Raw genomic sequence first — 18,684 nt, forward strand, 5'->3', positions numbered from 1 at the left:
CAATTTCAGAATCAAACCACAATTAATCCATCCAACTTTTGGTTCCCAGACTGCAGTTTATAAAAATACACATCAAACAACCCAAACTGTGGTTCTGTTCCAAGGCACACTTTTCTTCACTAGTAGCTTATCCGAAACTATGAATTTATTACATTTTCCCCCTGTCAAAGACTGACAGCAGTCCTTTGTCCTGCTTTAAGCCAGGATACTTTCTGGTTACCGTGTGCTTCGGTAGCACACGGTCGCCTCGACCCAGAGAGCAGCCACACGCGAACAAAAGGCTGCATTGTAGCGGTCAGTGGACCAGCCAGAAGTGGCTGTTTTTTGTCTTCGCGTGCGGGGGGGGGGGGGTGGGGGGGTGGGGGGGTGGGGGGGTGGGGGGGGGTGAACCTGTCACGTCTGGAGCATTCACAGGACTGGAACGTGGCGCGGAGGTGGGGTTTGGTATTCTGGGGTGGGGGTCTTACCTCCGAGGCGTCCGAGGGGTACATTTGGTGGAGAACAGGGAGCCGGCCGCGGGCCGAGACGACGCAGGGTCCGGGACTGGTTTGGGGGGGGTCTTGGACGACTCTGTGCCGTCCCCGTTGGGGAGGAGTCCGTCGGCGAACCACACCCTCCTCTGCTCCCGCGTCAGCAGCCCTGGGGGGGGGGGGGGGGGGGGGGGGGAGATGCGCACACATTTAAAAAAGAAACAAATCACAATTGCATTTTTATCGCACACTACAAAACTCCAAACCGACCAAAACAGGGAGAAAAACGCAAATGGGGGGGGGGGGGTCCAAACCTGCAACCACTGCTTCCGATCGGTACAAAAGTAGTTCCAAGAGATTCTCTTAGGAAAAAAAGAAAGAAAACTTTGCAGGGGGGGACAAGCAAGCACGCCGCCACGATCTGTGACATCACTGAAGAGCGGAAAGCAGTTGGGTGGGGGGGGGAGGGGGGGGAGGAACCAAACAGGGCCAGCCTGGCCAGGGTACAGATCCAGCAGATTATTGTAATAAAAAAAAAAAAAAGAGCAATTCCAGCTCTGCAGAGCCGAGGGTTGTAGCGGCGGCCGGGGGGCTTGGGGTTGGGGTTCAGGGGGGTTTAGGGGGTTCAGGGGGGGGGTTTAGGTCGTACCCTCGGAGCAGGCCGGCTTGAGGACTCCCACGGGCACCATGACAGTGGGCGGGGGGGAGCCCAGCGCCCCAGAGGCCTGGGCCTGCTGCAGGGGGGGGACGGTGGAGCAGTACTCGGACGGGTTGTTGGGGTTGGGCTGGGCCTGGGTCCCGGCGCCGCCGCCGCCGCCGCCGCCACCCGCCATAACCGCTAACGCCGCTAGCTGCCGCCACGCACCTCCACGCTTGGGCTGGGAGGAAAGGTGGGGGCTACATGTTACCGAGGGCGGGCGGGCGGGGGGGGGGGAGGGGGGGGGGGGGGTCGGCGGTCAGAGACGGGACGTCTCTACCGCGTGGTCATTTGTCCCGCTGGCTAGGAGTGAGCTGCTAATTGGAGAACTGTGAGCTATGGTTTGTGGGCGTTTCTTCTTTTTTTCATGAATCATAACAAAAACAGAAAGAGAAAATGAAACCACTTGAAGGCAGTCTTGCCAGAGATGCTTCTATCGTTGTCCAGGAAGCTCGAAACATCAGGTTGCAGAGACGCCCCGGGATATTAGACAGGTTTTGTCCATATCGTTACCGTATCCATCACAGTACTCCCTAAAACAAAAACAATCTAACAAGCAAGCTGTTCAAAGCTCCAGTGAAGAAGAGAGGAAGTCGATGGTTTCATCGGGACGAAGGCAGCACGAATTTTATTATCATCATCCTGCTTCGGTCTCGACGGTCTGCGATGCATTTTCTCTTTTCAATCAACAACATGACAGGATGATTATTCCCAAACAATTAAGATGCTTGTTGCCTTTTTTCCTTGGCGAGGCCTTACAGAATGGGAGGGGGCTCAGATTAAAACCAGTCCCTGGCTTTGAATCTGTGAGTAATGGTTTGTTTGATGTCAGGAACACACTCAAACTGTACGGAATACAATACGTGTACTGTACTCACCACTAGGGCTGGGGGATTCATCGAATTTTGATCGCGATTTCGATTTTAGCGTCAAACGATCACAAAGCTAATATACGGTAATCGTTTTTTTTCATTTTTTTTTCATTAAAGAGCACCTATTATGCTTTTTCAACTTTTATGACCTATAAACGTTGTTGTAATGATTTATAGTCATCTTTAACCATACTTAAGTTTCAAATAATGCCGTACATGCATTTAGACGTGTTCCCTGCTGACCGTCTGGGGTGGCTGTGCAGCGCGCTAAACACTAGGGACGCCGGTCGACATTCACTTGTTCACATTCCCGGGATTTATCTACGTAGAACAATCCGAATGTTCCATGTATGGTAATGCTGCAACATGCTCTTCCGGAAGGTAACCAATCACAACGGAGTGGGGTCGGCAAAAATAATCGTTTGAATAATCGTGATTTCAACATTGACCAGAATAATGGTGATTATGATTTTTCCCATAATGGAGCAGCCCTACTCACCACTCATGAGAGCCGAATGGCAGGTGACACAAACCCGGGCCTCCTTCATGTCCATGTACACCAGCCTGCCTTTCAGACTGCAGCAGGCCGCACAGAACACCTGACACACACACACACACACAGCCTAACATTAGATAACGTAAGTACAATACACGTATTAAACCAACACTGGGGATAAAGAAATTGTTGCTCCGCTCTCTCTCACACACACACACACACACACACACACACACACACACACACACACACACACACACACACACACACACACACACACACACACACACACACACACACACACACACACACACACACACACACACACACACACGTTTAGAGGTCATGACCTCGTGCATTTCTTTCCTGAGCCTTTGTTTACAGACGTGTGTGCATCCTATGTGTGTCTTATGTCAACAAACGGGTGGCTCAGGTGTAAGGGGTGAGTGCGTGATCCAGGTCGCACGGTGTGTAATCCCCTGTGTGTCTGCGTCATCCCGTCGGTATTATTACACAGGCAGCTCCGGGCTGCAGTGTGAGTAAGTGTTGGAGAGAGGCTGGAGTACAGCTCTACTCAGGTGGTATGACAGCGGCCGTGTCTATGCTGACAGGCGTCCCCCCGGTAGGTCCGTGCTCAGCATTAACACGGGCCTCAGGTATACCAGCTAGGTCCAGCCCGAAATCATTTGATGTTGTTTTAAGACGGACAAACCACATGGACAGAACTAAACCACAAAAAAAAAAAGGGTATCACATTTTTTTTCTCTCCACATGATGCAGATTTCGTGCAAGGTGATGCCATTTTCCATAGTCATCACCAGTCAGCTGTGCCAATCACAAGTGCCCATTGCTATCCAGTGTTTGGCCAGAGGGGGTGCTGTTTCAGCAGTTTGTCCATGCCCTGACGTGTTGTGTGTTTTGTCTATCGTTCGATGAGATGAGGCTTTGAACTGGAAGAGCTATTGTGCTCGGTCCTGAAGAATGGAAAAACATGTACGCCTCAATTCAAGGTGAACTTGAGAAAAAAAATAAAAAGAAAAATTCTCGATGACATAATGTAATAATGAAATGATCATAATTCCTTACAATCCCATGAGGTTCATGTTACAAGTTAATTTAATTAAGTACAGCCTTGAAAAGCACCGGAAGACTCTATTGCTATTCCCGGATCACCTTAACGCCTGACCGGACTGTTAAATTTGTCGCAGCGTGATCAAGGTCAATGCGCTGTTGTTGTTTAACAAGCAGTGACCCGAGCGCTGATATCAGCAACCCTGTTTGAGCCGTCCTGCGTTCGCATTGATTGCTTTTTGGAAGCCTTGATTACGCCTGCTTTGATTGCTCAACCCCCCCCCCCCCCCCCCCCCCCTTTGTAAAAATCAGCTCGAATTAACGCGGCTGCTTAATGAATGAATGAATGCAAATGTAATCCCGTTATCTGGGAGCGGGTTTAGCGCTGCTCTGCGCCACTGACCTTGCCGCAGGCTCTGCAGTGGTGCCGGCGCTTGGTGAAGGTGAACTTGACGTCGCACTTCATGCACGCGGGGGCCTGGGAGTCGGGCACCCACACGGGCGCCACCTCCCCCAGCGGGGCGGTCGGCCTCCGGGACAGCGCCCCCTGCTGGCCCGCCTGGACGTCGTTGTCGGGGCTCCGGGCGGCGGAGGGGGCGGGGGAGCCGGAGCGGTCTCCGTTGACCTCCGGCGGCGGCGGCGGTGTCGACGGCGTCGTCGCCGCGCCCCGGTCCGACTCGGCGCTCGACGCCGTGTCGGGGGCGGGGCCCGGCACGCGGCCGCCCCCCTGGCTGTCCAGGTTCTTGTTCTTGCCGGTGGGGGAGGGGCCCAGTGTGTTGTGCGCCGGGGCCGGGCCGTCGGCCCGCGGGATCTGGAGCTTGAGGCTGACGGGCTGCTTGGGCCGGGCGCCGCCGTACGGCACGCTGACCGGCTGCAGCCGGTTGTTGTTGAGCCTGGGCGACGGGGGGGGGGGGGGGCGCGCCCTCGGCGCCCTCCTGCTTGCTCTCCTCGATCTCCTTCTCCTCCGTCACAGAGTCCTCCTTGGAGGGGACGGGGCTCGGAGTGAGGCCCCTCCTCTCCTCTTCCTCCTCCTCCTCTTCCTCGTAGCGCCCGCCCCGCCCGTTCCCCTCTGGCCCCACCCCGTTGCCGAGGCCCGGTGGGACGGAGAGGCGGTCGCCGTGACGACGGCTCATCATCATCTCCGCCTCCTGTGCTGGATGATCAGAGCCCCCATCCAGGGCAACCTCCTCCTCCTCCTCCTCCTCCTCCTCCTCCCCCTCCTCCTCCTCCCCACCCCCGCCCCGAGTCACGACCGCTCCTCCGTTCTGGAGGCCGCCGCCCTCTGGTCCTTCCGGAGCGTTCCTCGCGGCGTCCCCCCTGGGATCCCGCCGCTCGGACGACTCCGCCGCCGCCACCGGCGGCGCCGGGCGCGGCTCCGGCTCGTCCTCGAAGGTGAAGCGGGTGTAGCCGAGGCGGGACCCTCCCCCGGTCCGAGGGGCGCGGCCGTCGAGCTCAGGGCCGGCGTCGTCCCCCTCGCCGTGGCCGTTCCCCGCGGCGGCGGCGGCGGCGGAGCATGGCGGCTCCTCGGCGCCCACCAGCTTCCCGATGTTGGGCTGGGGGAGGGGGGGGCTGTGGACGTCCGGGGGCCGCGCCTCGCCCCAGGGCGGAGCCCCGGCGGAGAGGAGGAGCTTGGGCTCGCCGCCGCCGCCCCCTCGGGAGCAGGTGGGGGCGGTGTCGGGGGGCGGAGCCTTGAAGGGCAGGGGGCTCTCCCGGGGGCTCAGGTCGGCGTGGGCCAGCGCCGGGTTCAGGGAGAGCAGGTGGGCCGGCGGCGCCAGGATCTGGGTCCACTTGGAGTCCGAGAGACTAGGGGCGTCCGTCTCATCTGGGGGGGGGGGGGGGGGGGGGGGGAGTAGTGAGGGACACGGGTTAGACACATGAACGCAAAACCTGCAACAACTACACAACTGGGTACTGGGTCCTGGGTACTGTGTACTGGGTACTGGGTACTGGGTACTGGGTTCTGGGTTCTGGGTTCTGGGTCTGGGTTCTGGGTTCTGGGTTCTGGGTTCTGGGTACTGTGTACTGTGTACTGTGTACTGTGTACTGGGTTCTGGGTTCTGGGTTCTGTGTACTGTGTACTGTGTACTGGGTTCTGGGTTCTGGGTTCTGGGTTCTGCCGGCGATTTGAATTCAGGGTCTGGAGAGGAGCAATACATTTCTTTCTGCTTCCGATACTTTTTTGCGGGGAGCCAATCACCAAGCTGGCTTTTCCCCCTGGCGCGCTATTGGCTGGTTCAACCCAATGACGACAGGGATGCGACGGCAAGCAGCCAATTGCGTACAGAGTCATTCGAACGAGGCGCGTGGATCACGCCTCTCGTGCTGAAGAAGCCTCCCCAGACCAACGTGCAATCGGCAACCACGCCTTTAACAGAGTCTGGCTAAAAATGATACCGATGGATCCAGAAGCTAGCGGAGGTTTATTCACGGGCGAATAACAATGCTCTGGCAATATTTTTCATCTTCCTCTACCGATCGACTGCTTAAGGGAAAACAGAATATTTGTTTGTGAGGATGACCAAGCAGGAAGCGGTTATTCACTGTTCATGTTGCTCAACCACCACCGAGAAAAAATGTTGAATAAGGCCAGCACTAGGAAATTAAACTTTAACAACGGACTTTGTAGAACAGAAAGGAGCATATTCTCAGTCGTCTCAGTCAATAGTGAAAATAAACAACGTTTGATAGGAGAGGTGCTTGTCCCCCGAGTATGATGGACCCCCCAGGACGGCTGGAGCATGGCAGGAACCAGGCGGTAAACGGAGAAAAGAGGCGGGCATGGGCCGGGAAATTGAGCATCAGGATGGGCTGAGAGATCCTCAGAAAGTGGGGCAATCTGCTACCCCCCCCCCGGGGGGGGCCCAGTCATCAGTCAACCTGACACATGAATAGTGTGGAATGCAGGCGGAAATTCCAGTAATGTTCACTTCCATTTCCCTCTCGCTCACACACACACACACACACACACACACACACACACACACACACACACACACACACACTCCTACACAGACTAAGCGAGGGGACATGACCACTGTTTCAAAGTATCAACAGCACTCAACGAAAGACACGACACACACGCACACACACGCGCACACACACACGCACACACACGCGCACACACACACACGCACGCACCTCCCTCCCTTCATTGGAATTCATGCTGCGCAGTTACCAGTTTGGAATGTGCTACATGGATGCAGACACACACACACCAGTGAACGCACACACACACACACACTCTCTTCAATCACAACACTTACAGCCTCTTTGCTAGCCCTGTGATCACATTAGATTCAACAACAAACACAGCAGACGCGTGCGTAGCCCAGAGAGCCAAGCCGCGTTGTAGCACCACGTAAGCAGAACCACCGCAGACTAACTCAATGTTGACTTTATAATCATTTCCATAAATAAGCCCTCCGGAAGCCTTCCATAAGGGTGCCATTATAATATCTCCCTCTGCGGTGAGCAATAGCCTAGATGTGGGGGGGAAATAAATAGAAAAAACGAGACAAAAAGAAGGCACTTTACAGTCTCGGCTGCGCGTCGGGCTAATTGCGTAGTCTGCCGCCGGGGCCCATGGGAAACGCTCCAATCTAATTAATCCAAGTCCCAAGGGCCCCACCCTCATTTGCCACCTGCACGTATTTCAAGACAAACGCGTTGGGCGGAAGAAAGGCAGACACCAGCGAACCCGCCCCGCCCGCCCGCACGCACGCACACACACACATCGCCGCTCCCCGCCTCCACTTGTGACGTGGCGGGAAAAAAAGAAAAGAAAAACGACATCTGAACGGTAATCCCTCCTCCCCCTGTGAGTGGAGCCCATCCTCCGGGGTAGGTTGGCGTTGATGCACACATCGGGCGAAATAATCTGTCCAGGCTGTTGTCTCCGCAGCATCTTCTTGAAACGTTCCCCTCTGAATGAACACAGCTTTACATAGTGGTCGTTTTTTCAAAAAACCTCAGTGCTGACTGCTGCCGTTTCAGCCCCGTTTAATAGAGAAGTGTTCCAGATTTGCTTCTGCTTCCCCAGCGACTCCCGTTGACCACACGTGTTGATGTTAAACAACGCATACTAATACCTCACCTTCCCTAGTCTGGCAAGCATCCCTGTTCTACTGCAGTAGGATCCAAAGGTAATAGGAATACACAAAACATCTGAGAGTCATCAGAGAGAAGGACCGGACACACAGGCAGAATGTGACACCGATATCGTGTGCCAGGGACGACTCTGCGGCGAGCTCACCTTCGTTCTGCTCAAACTCGTCCAGCACCTTGTCCAGGTTGAAGCCCTCGGCCTGGAAGTAATTCTCCATGTGTCAGGGGGCTCCACGCTGCTGCCACCGCCGCCGGGCTGAACCTGGGGGACAGAACCACCACGGTGGGGGGGTTCAACATCAACAGCCTCATGGCACTGGTCACAGAGTGGAACGTGCGGAGCGTGTCGATGCAGGGTTCAACAACATTTTTCAGAAGGCCCTGAGACAATTCTAACTGGCCCTCACCCAAAATTTGAATTATTAGCGTTTTAACATACAAACTAAAGCAAAGAGACCTACTTGATATGTTTAATCATTTATTTTAACAGAAACCAAAATCCTCAAACATGGCAAACTCCCCTGCTGAGAGCCCTCTCTGTACAACGCTATCTGGGTGAACGCTGCCACCAGCGGACCCTCAATGCTTACAGAGATGATATCATGCATTTTATACCCCATGAATATTATAGCACGCTCTCCCTTCTCTCCGACAACATTAGAAGACCTTTGATCACTGGCTTGTTTGGGAACGTTTTATTGTCCCAGCGTGACTTCCCTAGCCTGAAGCCATCGGGCCTCACCATTAAGGTCATTCACCCCTTTAATCACAGCTCAAACAGCCCCCTAACCCTAACCCTAGCCCACCCAAAGAGCAAGGAAAACCCTCCTTCCGTGTTAAGGAAGAACCCTTGAGAAGGAACACAGAGGTTAGTCGTCCCTGCTTCCAGGGATGGCCAGGAGTGCCATGATGGACGGACATAAAGGTAGAATGATGTCGGTCCCCACATAAATCAATAACCAATAACAAATACAGACACAAGCACTTCCTCTTTGATGGGGCTCACCTGCGCTGAGGTCCTCCAGAGCAATCGCAGGTGGTGGAGCTGTTGCTTTCGGCAGGCTGTTTACGGGTCTCTCTCTCTCTCTCTCTCTCTCTCTCTCTCTCTCTCTCCCTCTCCCTGCTTCCGCGTTCACTTCATCCAGTCTGGCAAGCGCCTAGCGCCCACACCTGCGATAACGAGGGGAAACATCGCTGTAAAACAGAGCTCAACCAACACTGTGTGACTAAACTCCCCCGGCATTGGATTTACTAGTGTTACGAGTAACGAGAAGGTGGCTCGACCGGCCACGCCGTGCTCGGCTGAGCGTAAACCCCATAAACCGCGAGCTTGGGATGTGCCTTCGTATGGTAACATGTGACGATACATCAGTGTGTAACTCGGTAGCTGTTATGACCGCGTTCATGACAGTGGTATCAGTGGTTATGTTACTCCTTGTTCTTTATGACGTGGGGCGATGGTCTAGTAAATACAAGATTTAAACTTTTTAAATCATTAATATAAGCATTAAATATAAGCCCCCCTGTGGTTGCTGATATTGGCCCAATGATTTCCTTGCTCAAACATCTCGACAAAACCGAGGACCAAAGGATCGACAACTTCCAGCAGCTGTACAGTTGAAACAAACCTGGGATTCGTACCGCGTCTGACACCTTAAAGCCTTTCTCCATCCACCCTTCCCAACATCAAGTTAGGATTGTGATGCAAAGGATCACAGATGGAGAGATAGAAAATACAGATCTGCTCCGTACTGATTGTGTGTGTGCGTGTGTGGGTAGGCGTGTGTGCGTGTGTGTAAAATGAGTGTGCAAGTGTGAGGCATTGGTTTGGTTGGGTTGAGCGTTGGCCCAGCTACAGAAAGCCATCCGCCTTGTCTTCAGAGTTCATCTCATAAGGGCCCTCAGGGACCTGGGACGGGAGGCAGGGGGACGGGCCCCTCCAGAGACCCAACCCTGCGCAGTGTGTGTACGACCGGGCGGAAAAGGAGCCGACTCAACACATTTTCTGCTGAGCTTAAAGATGGGGAGCTCTGGAGCGCACGGTCAGCACAACACGGGGAAGACACAGTGTGAACAGTGCTTACGGTTCCACGGTGAAAACCGATTGGTTAGAACAAAACTGCAGGTAAGCATACGATTACTAATCCCAGACCTAGATGCGCAAGGTCAGTCAGTCACCAATATTGAAATATTTGTTTAGCAGTGTCCTCTAGGCCGGGACAGCGACTCTGAAATATATGCCTCTCTGCAGCAGATGTTGATAAATGACAATGTATTGGATTTCTCTCCTATCGATCAATTGATCAAACGACCCCTGTGAGCTTCTACCCTACGCTCTGAGCTTGACAGGAAGTGACCTCCTCAGAGCTCAGCGCGTATGAAGTCCAAGTAGGAATGGCCTTGTATTTGGTTTGTTTATCCGCGCCAAACCGGCTGACTGTGATGTCACCGAGAGCAAACACCAAAATAAACAGTCGGAACGTACGCCGTGGGTTTGTCTAGTCCTCTTCAGACAACCACGAGCCGGCTTGAATCTAATCCAGCATTTCAATGCAGGCGAAGGGGAAACCTGACATGCCGGTGAGGCAGAGAAGGAGCCTGGTATTACAGTGCACGGACCGCACGGGCCAGGGTAAAGACATGCAGGCGAGACGACCCACGCCCTTCAGAGTGACTAAAGACAACCGCTGAGGAACTCGACGGATGCTCGTGTTGTCATCGAAACACACGCCCAAAAACACAACTCCCCTTCACCTCGACGGACCTGCAGAGCCTCAACATTTCCTCAACGTCCAGACGAAAGGCTCCACGAAACCACGTGAATCATCTTGTACACATGGAAAGCTACACCACAATGGGGTGGAGTGCACCCGGGTCTAAACACTGGCTCCACGGTGTATTAGCGCATAGGTTCCCATTGGTGGCGGATTGCAGTACTTGCACACACAGGCTGTTTCTAATGACCAAAGCTGCAATGTGCATACAGCTGTGGTTACTTCCCAAGTCATAAGACGCAGTACAATTGCACTGTCAAAATAATTCGCTATGAGATATTTTATCCAGATTATGCAGATCTGACACACACACACACACACACACACACTGACAGATGCCCGTCCCTGATTAAGATTTAATCACTCTGTATGGCTGAATAATGCATCTTTAGTCAAAGTAAGTGAAGAGGTTGTATTTTTAGACATGCAAACATGGAGAGAGGCTCTACTCCAGAAGACGTGTGTGTTCACCGAATCCAGAACGGCAGAGATTCTGTGTGTGTGTGTGTGTGTGTGTGTGTGTGTGTGTGTGTGTGTGTGTGTAAAAATAACTTTACTTCATTTAAAATACATTCACAGTAGCTGGGGTTTACTTTTGGAGAAAACATTGAGATGATTTTGTATTTTGGGTAACGTAGGACCAAAGCATAAATTGAGGGCACTGCTGATCCGAGTGGTCAGGACGTTCCTGACATTGCTTTTGTAAACGTATACACAGCATTTAGAAAATCCTGTCTGGTGGACTGGTAAATTGCTTTAGGGCGTTCCCTTCCACCTCGGTAACTAATTACATTATCAGGTGTGGTTGTATAATAAAATCCACCCCCTGCGTATGAAGCAAGCCCAGAATGCACCTGTCTACCAATTAAAAAAAAAAACAATCCCGCCAACGCTCTGAAAAACGAAAACACATAAAACGCCTGCCTAAATCGGTTTGTTACAGAACTGGGGGTTAATCCTTAACATGGGAAGGAAAGAAGGCGTTTTTCCTGTTATAAAACTGGATAACAGTAGCACTTCTGGAGAAAGGCAGCCCTTCTATTGAAGCAAATATATGATCGATCCATGCAGATGTATACAATCCATACATCGACCTTTGCTTGACAGACGTGCACACGTGTGCAGTAGCGTCCACTAGCTTGTCCCACACCATGCTAACGACGGGCCCAAACATCGTGCTCCGGGGATGACAAATACGCCTGACTGGACAAACTGGAATGTCAATGAATGCCATTAAATTAAACGGGCGAAGAGCATAGAACGACCATTCAGGTCCAGCCAGGGTTCACTAGGTCCTCTGTTTTCTTTTTTTAACAGGGCCCTGTATCCGGTTATTGTTGTCGTCAGGCGCTGTCCAGCAAGTTTCGTTGCAGACCGCAAGAAGTGGACACAGCAAACGACTTCCTCTTACTTCCTCTGTTGGCCGACTACACTGCCTTAGCCCATAGGATCGGCGTGACAGACGAATGACGGCGCATTATGTAATCCCCCACGCCATGACGGGGGAATGCTTCGGGGAGTATGACTGGGAGTTGTCTTCCGTTCTCCAGCAAGAGGCTACACTATGACACACACGTGTGTGTGTGTGTGTGTGTGTGTGTGTGTGTGTGTGTGTGTGTGTGTGTGTGTGTGTGTGTGTGTGTGTGTGTGTGTGTGTGTCAGAGAGAGGGAGCAAGAAGTTATTTATAGCTTGCTTTTGGTGTAATACTTGTTTTATACTTAAATACTTTTTGGCAATGTGTGTAATTTGCAAATGCAGGGCATTCAAAAATAAAATAGAGACAACATTGAGGGAAGTATAAATCAAAACAAAGAAGTCTGAATGACACAGAGTTAAAGCCACAAGTGAGGCTCTTACCACGTAATAGCAGGTCGTTCTTGCTCTAGAAATCTAAAAACGTATCCCATCTCTCCTGACAAGAAAGGGGGTTGAATCCGCCGAGATTTGAAGCTTAGGAAACGGTAAAGACAGAAGTGGTCTTCCTGTCAAGGCAAGTGCCTTTTGAGGCCTGCCCTTCTAAAGCGACTGCCAAGCCTGATTATGAGATACGAGGATGTTTTGATCTCCATTAAAACACCAGAAGAAAAAACAACACGAAAATGTCTCGAGACCGCCTGCCTTGGCTCCTTCAGAGGAAGCAAGCTTAATACGTTATGAAAGCCTTGAGTAACCTACATCTTTACAAGTCTGGGGCACTACCCGCGGTAGTAGAAAAGGCTATAAATGGTCACAGATAATAACAATACATGACAGGAAAAATAATCTAAGGGAAAACTATAAAGAAAACTTGAATGGGTCGGCCATTAGTTTACTAATTTACAGTGGCGTGGTAGGCTTTGATTTTATCAGCGCATTACAGAAAGTAGTGGAGCTCTCAACAAGTCCTGACATTACTTTATAACCCCAGGTGACCAACAGCACATATCTTACTGCTTATCAGGTGAACCTCATCTGTTAATTTTCACTTGTATTTACTATTGTAAATAGTAAAATTAATTAAAATACGTGGTGCATTCTGTTAACCTGGGAACACAAGAGTGACTTAAAAAAGAATAGTGGTGTGATAAAAATAACATTGGTAACTAAACTTAACAATGTAAACATGGGTTTGTATCTCATTATAGAAAAGCACTTCCAATACTTAACTGAAGAAAACGACCAAAGATATCACACAAAAGATGTGACTACAAGTAGCTTGAATCTTCAACCCAGATGTTGCTAGAATAGTTCTGTCATCTTCAATTACTTCAGATTAGTAAAGCTGACCAAACTCCCTGATGGGCAACTGCCTCTCATTATTTAGCTCGCTGTTAAAAAGGCTGATTGTATTACTTAAGTAAGTAGGCTACTGGTAATGTAGGGAATTATATTTGAGACGACATTATTGCGACGTTAATTGGCTGTTTTTTTTTTCTGTGTCAAACCTGTAGTCCTTTTTTTTATCAACTTGATTTAACTTTAAAAAAATCTGTGTGTCAACATGAATGGTATGGTTTATAGCCACTGAACAATAAAACCAATGCAAACACGCCAGCACAAACTGAGCACAAAACTATCCCTCAAAATAAACAGTCGGCATGGATTCTGTATAATAACGGTTGTTGACAATATAGAGGCCCATTGAAAATCCAATACAGTCAGTGTTAAAACCAACAAATGAAAACGTGTCATATTATTTCAAATGTCAGTATCAAAATAATAAACATGGTCCATTAATGTGTCAGGGCTTTACTTGGACTTTAGTTTAGTTAGTGATGTTCATGTGGTGCGAACTGAGAGTATCAACACCACTCAAGGGGCCGCCAATAAGTGAACCCAACAGTTTAACCCCAAGTTGCGGGATAACTCTTGTTAAAAGAGGGTAGCAATGCGGCCAGGCAGGTACAAACAGAGAGCGGGAACCCTTACAAACTATCACTTCGTCCGGACAACGTGCACTACAATACAATGTTAGCCACAGTGTTTCTCCGGTGGGTCGTGCGCCGAGTAGCGGCAGCTCTTTACTGCATTAACGGGTACACACCACGCCATACACCCGCTGGGGCTTTGTGGCTTACAGCCATGCTATTTACTGGTCGGCGGTGTAAACTTGACCAAACTGCCCACTGTGCATAATTATCCCGCTAAAACAATAATTATGATGGCTATAAATGCTACTACCATTACATGCCGTTTCCCAGAGCTCGTCAGCACGTTAACGTTATATGATCCCGGTAACATGTTGTCGATCTGTTGTTACGTTAAACACCGTCCTCTGGAAGTGCCCCACCGATCCAGGAACACACGTCCTTACGGGATTAGCACGAATAAAATATGTATTTCAGAGAAGCAAGTAGGCTTCAGGCGTTGTAATAGTAGTGAAACGTGTAGTCTAGCCCCAGAAATATCCCGATAAACAGATGCAGTACTTACTGGAGGAATCCTCATCTTTACGCACAGTGCCTCGGAAACCCTTCGCCACTATCCGTCATACCTAATCGCATTTGAAGGCTATTTCTGACTATCCTCCCGTAGATCACTACTGCCCAGACTCCCGACAGAGCAAGTCGAAAAGTACAGCCTCTAGTCTACTGTAGTTGCGCGACAGGACTCAAGGATCCCTCCTCCTCCCCCCCAATGTGGAAAAAGGGTTAGGCTAGGCTGCTCGCTTCGAGCTGCAGCACCAGACATCTTGGCTCAAGCCCGGGCTGAACGCTGAGCTCTGCGCCCCGCAGAAGCAGCAGCTCGGCGCGGCTCCTCCCTTGACGACACCGCGGTGGAGCCAAAATGGCAATCGTAACCTTAGAAGCCGCTGCGAACTGTAACGAGTGATCTACTGCCCCTGGCTGGATCCACACTACTACTAGAGAATGCAGCAAAGGAGCACGCATGAAACGTCATCGATGGCAATTAATTCAAAAAGGGATTCAACGCTGTTACGTAAGGGTGCAGGCCTGCGCTGATCTCGGGAACCCAGAAGTTGTATTGGATCTGATTTGTGAGACTGGATACGATTAGGGCTGTTTATGGAAAATCCTCGTATTATTGTGAGGAGTAGAGTGGACCAGGATTTATACAATGACATGACCGCAGTGGGATGTGGACGGGCTGGGAACAGCCTGGTTCCGAATCCGAACCCAGTGACAGTCCAAGCACATGAAGCCGACATCGTTTGATATCTGCCTTTCTAGCGCCATCTCCGGGTGAATCGGCGCAGCTGTCGTTGCATTTTCCATAAAAGCATGAAACATCTGGCCTGGACATTATTTGAATCCAGGGGCGTTGCTAGACCTAGAGTTTTACTGGGGCACAGGCCCCCAACTGTCAAATTTTTTTTTTTTACGTGTGCACAATATGAAATATATGGATACAGAAGGGTATGTACGAGCTTCAAAATTGTTGTCACTGTCATACTGTAGGCTATATTAAAGCACTGGTAAAGGTAAAGACGCAAAGATGGATTCATGAGTACCGTACAATTATATTTATTGAAACACATACACATCTCAAAGATTTACAAATAAGGTAACTGACAAATAAACAAAAAGTCTCTTTATGACCTTCACCTCTTTATCAGGAGAAGTCTACACATCTATATTTATTTAGAAGCTGTGTGGAAACAGCATAATTTTGCCAGAACGACATGTACTAAAAAGGCAAGAAACAAGGTTTAAAACTAATAGAATTTCTGACTTAAGGTGAGGTGGCTCATTGCCACCAATCAACCTGGAAAATGTTATAGAACCATCAAAGCTCTTAAATTAAACTAAATAAGGCCATACACTACTGCATAGAGCCTTTTTAAATGATTATTTTTTCACTATTAAGCTGTATCGCCGCGCCTTCATGGTGGCAAAGCGGTCAATAACGTGGCTTTGACTCACTTTGCATAGTTGCTCCTTTTCAATGGACAAAAGAGAAAGTTGGTGAAGCCTTCCTTGCCCCATGGTTGACCTAAGCCAGGTGTGGAGCCTTCTCGACACACTGAAAGATCGCTCACAACTACAACTGTTTACAGGAATTGTGAGTGCAATGATCTGAATTATCTGTGTCAATGTTGGGATCATTGTTGGATCCAGTATGTTAAAAACACCCTGTATATCCATAATTTCCTTTTTTGTGTTAAGGAAGTTTTTGTCTAAAACTTCCTCAAGTTTTGAAGACAGACAATTTTTCATTCATTATTCATTTTCCGCGTGTGTGCGTGCACGCATGGTGTGTGTGTGTGTGTGTGTGTGTGTGTGTGTGTGTGTGTGTGTGCTATAAAACTACAGGCTACAGACGCTCAGTATTGAAAACTGGTGCTAATTATGTGGGCAACATTCTTTAACAGCAATCAAGTTGTCATTGTTTGTGTAAAACAAGTTGTGAATTTGTTGTAACGTTAAAAAAGGAGATGAGTTACTCTGGGCTTTTTCCAGCTCCTGTGGTTTCCAACGAAACATGATCAACAAAAAAACAAGGAATTGAAAGCTACTTACAATATGCCTAGGTTACATTAATTTCCCCTGATGGCAGCAATGTTCCACTTTCAGCTGGAATTCACGGTACATCAAAACCACGTGTCTTCTTTAGATTTCAGTTCCCTTCATTTATTCACACAGTTCAGCAGCGGCATTTATTCAGAATCAGAGCCCAAATTAAAGCTGCATTTAGGGCGACTATCACTACCCAGCAGAAAAATAGATGCACTATAAATGGTTTTGTATAGCAGTCACGAACATGAGCATAGTTGTGGAAATGCTGGTGTTAGAAAACATAGTTGACGGGAATTAAAGTGCTGCACATCGACTGTACAAATGTAGATTATTCATCACAAGAATTTTAATTCAGAAATTGAATAGGCTAATAAACTCTGAATTGTGAGATAAAATTCAGCATTCTGATAATAATGTCAGAATACTTGGATAAAATCCGAATTCTGATAATTAAATCCAGCATTAAAGGTTCATTTAAGAAGGTTCTCACCAGTCATTTGTCGCCTGGTCGCAGAGTCTAGTTTTTTTTTAAAGTAGTTCACTAGTCGTAGCGTGCAAATAAATTGCAGTGTCAGAATTCTGAGAATTTTGTCAGCATTCAGATTTCCCAGAATTCTCTTACACTGCAAATTAAAGCGCTACTACTAGCAAACTAGTTTCAGCGTGACTGGAGAGAACTTCCTTAAATTAACCTTTAATGCTAGATTTGCATCAACGCTATTGTGTGAATTAGTATGGTTCTCTTTCATGGAAGCCGGAAGTGGGAGATTCCTTATTTTTTTTACCATTATTGTTTTATTAACAAATTTCTCCTACAGGGGATTGATAAAGTTCTATCTAGACTATTGAACAGAAAGAAACACTTGGTCATACTTTACACACTTTCAGAAGAGTCACGTGGACGAATCCGTAAATAACTGATTTTTTTCATTGGTTGTTGCGTTAAATCTTACCCAGATACAATAGGGCTATTTTCTGATTGGCTTTTATGTAGCCCCTTTCGTTTTTTGATTGGCTGGTAAGAGGCAGGCTCGACTGAAGACTCCCGAGGCAGCAGGAGATGCACTTGATGAATCCTGCCGATTCCATAGCGAGAGCGGCGCTTCTGCAGATGAATTTAATAATGATCAATGGAATTTTACTGGGGCACTGGAGACTTTTACTGGGGCACGTGCCCCAGTAAAAAGGGGCTGACGACGCCTCTGTTTGAATCGATGCATGTACGATATTTTCTATACGTATGCAGTACATTGACATAACACCTACATAATTATTGATACATTGTTAACTTTTAATTAAGTACACTTCTTACTTACTTAGCCCATGTATGTCGGCCTTTCAGAAGTTTCTTCTACGACTTGAAGCTTTGATAATCATTATTAATTATTAAAATCTTTGTGAAACGCAGTCTGTATTGGCCAAGGTGTAATTTTCCGTGCATGTCCACGCGCTTGCATAATTCTGAAAGTTCCAGTTGTGCGCAAGGTTAAGGAACACGGTGTTCCGCAAGGTTTGTTGCCCATGGAAACATAACATGACATTCTCAATAAAAATGTGAATACTAAATGATTATATTATAGGATGGATAATATTTGGTTAATATTTATTTATGAGAAATGTCTTCGTATTTTTTTTATTGAAACGTTCCTTTTCACTCAAGTGTCCCTGGCGATGTCGTCACTGGCGGTGTCGTCACGGGGACATACCGAAACACATCACGTGAACAGGGAAGCTTGGGATTCGAAGCTCTGAAACTTTGGAAATTGAAGGCACAGTGACATCTCGTGGATCACTTACAGCATTGCAGTCGTTTCCACTCCTGTGGACGAAGCGGTCATGAGTCATGAAAGGAACAACCATGGATTGATGGATGGATGGATGTGATAATTTCTTATTGCTTTATTTCTTATAGCTGGGTTAAATTTATTTTTTTATTTATTTTTTTCCACAATGTCTTGTTTTTTAAAAAATGTATGATGACTATATGCTCTGTAAGGTGACCTTGGGTGTCTTGAAAGGCGCCTCTGAATGAAATGTATTATTATTATATTATTATTATAATAAAGGATGGATGTGATAATAAAAGCTGCATGTGCTCATTGCTCAGACCACCGATATGCATGTGTCCTATATAAATATTTTAATATGCCACAAAAATACATAAATAAACCTTTTGTTTATCGGTTGACTCACTAAAAATATGAAACACAGATGGCTCAACCTGGACGAGCCTAAGCTGATC

The 18,684-nt window shown here is 48.7% G+C and overlaps 1 protein-coding gene across 1 annotated transcript in view; it reads right to left on the reverse strand.

The window, feature by feature from the left end:
• The window catches only part of LOC132462598 (zinc finger FYVE domain-containing protein 9-like), a 28,813-nt gene extending 13,788 nt beyond the window's left edge, over positions 1-15,025 (reverse strand). The window contains 9 exon segments of the mRNA XM_060058190.1: positions 468-639; positions 1,120-1,265; positions 1,297-1,348; positions 2,539-2,638; positions 4,010-4,499; positions 4,501-5,428; positions 7,859-7,972; positions 8,717-8,880; positions 14,398-15,025. Coding sequence (XP_059914173.1) covers positions 468-639; positions 1,120-1,265; positions 1,297-1,348; positions 2,539-2,638; positions 4,010-4,499; positions 4,501-5,428; positions 7,859-7,928 — 1,958 coding nt within the window. The 5' untranslated portion in view covers positions 7,929-7,972; positions 8,717-8,880; positions 14,398-15,025.
• Between the last annotated feature and the right edge of the window lie 3,659 nt (positions 15,026-18,684).

The sequence above is a fragment of the Gadus macrocephalus genome, chromosome 8 (genome assembly GCF_031168955.1).
Source record: "Gadus macrocephalus chromosome 8, ASM3116895v1".
Taxonomy (NCBI): Eukaryota; Metazoa; Chordata; class Actinopteri; order Gadiformes; family Gadidae; genus Gadus; species Gadus macrocephalus.